General features: G+C 50.2%; 1 protein-coding gene across 8 annotated transcripts in view; it reads right to left on the bottom strand.

Annotated features, from left to right (window-relative positions):
• The window catches only part of TRPM4 (transient receptor potential cation channel subfamily M member 4), a 53,789-nt gene that overhangs the window by 22,499 nt on the left and 27,960 nt on the right, over nucleotides 1-3,330 (bottom strand). For all 8 annotated transcript variants that reach the window (XR_001817009.2, XM_037728484.1, XM_037728485.1 and 5 more), the window contains 2 exons: nucleotides 2,073-2,185; nucleotides 1,623-1,700 (listed from right to left, as the gene is read on the bottom strand). Coding sequence is in view for 7 of the 8 variants with exons in the window: in XM_037728484.1 (XP_037584412.1) it covers nucleotides 1,623-1,700; nucleotides 2,073-2,185 (191 nt within the window). In the remaining variant the exon portion in view is untranslated. The remainder of the gene's footprint in view (nucleotides 1-1,622; nucleotides 1,701-2,072; nucleotides 2,186-3,330) is intronic.

The following is a 3,330-nucleotide window of genomic DNA, read 5'->3' as shown; positions in this document are numbered from 1 at the left end:
GGCTGAGGTGGGTGGATCACCTGAGGTCAGCAGTTTGAGAACAGCCTGGCCAACATAGTGAAACCCCATCTCTACTAAAAGTACAAAAATTAGTAAGCGTGGTGGTAGACGCCTGTAATCCCAGCTACTCAGGAGGCTGAGGCAGGAGAATTGCTTGAACCCGGGAAGTGGAGGTTGCACTGAGCCGAAATCACGCCACTGCACTCCAGCCTGGGCAACAAGAATGAGACTCCATCTCAAAAAAAAAAAAAAAAAAAAGAAGTTTGATAAATATTCTATTTCATTTGCTTAGGCCTCAATTTTAAAACACTTTTATGGGGATCATAGCATAGTGATTAGAAGCAGGGGCCTTGGGGCCATGAGAAAAATAGATTAAAAATCCCTAAATGAACTGATCCTGCTTGCTACAGAGGAATGGAAGTACTTGAAGCATGAAGCAAATCAGTTTCTAGCGATGGCCTCCTTGGTGACAGAGCCACATCTTGAGCCAAGCCGTGAACCTGGCATTTGGGAAACTTCCTCGGTATCTCAGTCCCTGATGGGATGTGTTATATAGTTTGGATGTTTATTCCTTCCAAATCTCTGGGTGTGGTGGCTCATGCCTATAATCCCAGAACTTTGGGAGGCCTAGACAGGTGGATCACAAGGTCAGGTGTTGGAGACCAGCCTGGCCAACATGGTGAAACCCCATGTTACAAAAAATACAAAAAAATTAGCTGGGCATAATGACGCACACCTTTAATCTCAGCTACTTGGGAGGCTGAGGCAGGAGAATCACTTGAACCTGGGAAGCGGAGGTTGCAATGAGCCAAGATGGCGCCACTGCACACCAGCCTAGCAACAGAGACTCCATCTCAAAACAAAAACAATGATTAGCCGGGTGTGGTGGCGCACGCCTGTAGTCCCAGTTACTTGGGAGGCTGAGGCAGGTGGATCAGGAACCCAGGAAGCAGAGACTGCAGTGAGCTGAGACTGCATCACTGCACTCTAGCCTGGGCCACAGAGACAGAAGAAAAAGAAAACAAGAAAGAGACAAGTAGGAAGGAAGGAAGGAAAGAAAAGAAAAGAAAGGAAAAGGAAAAAAGAAAAAGAAAGAAAGAGAAAGAAGAAAGAAAGAAAGGAAAGAGAGAGGGAGGGAGGGAGGAACGAAGGAAGGGAGGAAGGGAAAAAAAAAAAGAAAAAGAAAGGTAATCCCTAATGTTGGAGGTGGGGCCTGGTGGGAGGCGTCTGGGTCCTGGCAGTGGGTCCCTCACAAATGGCTTAGCAACATCCCTTTGGTGGCTTTTTGCTCAGTTAGTTCACATGAGATCTGTTTGTTTAAAAGTGTGTGGCCACCCCCTAACTCCTCCTTCTGCTCTCACCGTGTGATATACTGACTCCTCCCTCACTTTCTGCCATGAGTGGAAGTGTCCTGAGGGCTCACCGGTAGCAGATGCCAGCACTATGCTTCCTGTACAGCCTGTAGAACCATTAACCAATGAAACCTCTTTTCTTTATAAATTACCCAGCCTCCGGTATTCCTTTGTAGCAACTCAACAGGGGACTAACAGCGTGGAAGCGACACATGTCCTGAAGCTGCCCAGGGTGTCCCCACCTCACACAGTGCTGGGGGGTCCACTCACCCGACAGGCCCTTCCCCATTAACAGCGCTATCCATGTCAAACTCCAGATCCCCCCGTGTGGGCTCCTCTTCTGATTTCCTGGCAAGGAGGGAGGCACAGAGTAAGAAATGAGGGGAAGGGAAGGTGGAGAGGAGTTCTCCAGAAAAACTCAAACCTCTTACCCCAGACACATGGCAGAGACAGAGAGGTGGCCCCCTAAAGTCACCCAAAAGGGAGCTTCCTTGAGAGCCAGGGCCAGAAAGGCAGAGAAACTGCTGCAAGAGACACCATAGGGAGGATCCCCCCAAAACTCACCTCCCACAACACTCCCTTAGTGGAGGGAGAGAGAGTCCCATTCCCAGGGAAGCAGGATAATGGGCAGACCAGGGAAGAAAGATGGGCGGAGCAAGCGGGAAGGAGAAACTGAGCACTCCACCCCCGTTACCACCACTGTCACCCCAAGGGACTGACCTGAAGGTGATGAGGTGGGTGTAGATGAGTGGGGGACAAAAGAAGGCGAGAACCAGGGCCCAGATGGGTGTGGTGCTGGCCATGTGTCCCCACCACTTCTGTGTCAGCAGAGACTGTGGGGGGTGGGCAGGATTAGGATCCAAATCTCCCCTATAGCTCCCTCCCTTAGACACCCAGCAAGGGTTGGACCACAGCTTCAGAGCACAGAGCAAGTGCTCAATGGCACAGCTACAACTACTGAGGTAGGGGAATGGTGGTGAAAGGCAAAGACAACTTGAGCCAGGGTTTGGCAGTAAACAGCCAACACTACTGACACGATATGGCAGATACAGAACTCAGCACTTTATGTAGATTCGTTCACTCAACGCTTGACACACAAGGGGGTGTCTACTATTATCTCCTCCTTGACACACATGAGGCACAGAGAGGTTAAGGAAATGACCCGAAGAAACACAGCCTTGGCTGGGCGCCGTGGCTCATGCGTGTAATCCCAGTACTTGGGGAGGCCGAGGCAGACAGATCATGAAGTCAGGAGATCGAGACTATCCTGGCCAACATGGTGAAACCCCACATCTACTAAGAATACAAAAATTAGTCGGATGTGGTGGCACACACTTGTAGTCCCATCTACTCGGGAGGCTGAGGCAGGAAAATCACTTGAACCGGGGAGGTGGTGGTTGCAGTAAGCTGAGATTGTGGTACTGCGCTTCAGCCTGGCAACAGAGCAAGGCTCCGTCTCAAAAAAAAAAAAAAAAGAAAAAAAGAAACACAGCCTGTATGAGGTAGAGCTGGAATCCATAAGTTTAACCACTATCCACAGCAAGGGGCTCTGGGTAGCTGTTTGAAATGTCAGCCAAACCATTCCAACAGAGGAGGATGGGACTTTCTGTTGGGTGGACACAACTTCCTGTACTGAGGTGGGACTCTGAGCCCCTGCCAGAGTTAAATTAAAAATACTGAGAATGGCTGAGTGTGGTGGCTCACGCCTGTAATCCCAGCACTTTGAGGGGCCAAGGCAGGTGGATCACGAGGTGAAGAGATCGAGACCATCCTGGCCAACATGGTGAAACCCCGTCTCTACTAAAAATACAAAAAAATTAGCTGGGCGTGGTGGTGCGTGCCTGTAGTCCCAGCTACTTGGGAGGCTGAGGCAGGAGAATTGTTTGAACCTGGGAGGTGGAGGTTGCAGTGAGCCGAGGTCGCGCCACTGCACTCCAGCCTGGCACCTGGAGACGGAGTGAGACTCTGTCTCAAAAAA

The sequence above is a fragment of the Cebus imitator genome, unplaced genomic scaffold (assembly GCF_001604975.1).
Source record: "Cebus imitator isolate Cc_AM_T3 unplaced genomic scaffold, Cebus_imitator-1.0 Scaffold266, whole genome shotgun sequence".
Lineage (NCBI taxonomy): Eukaryota > Metazoa > Chordata > Mammalia > Primates > Cebidae > Cebus > Cebus imitator.
This window is presented reverse-complemented; position numbering and strand designations above follow the sequence as displayed.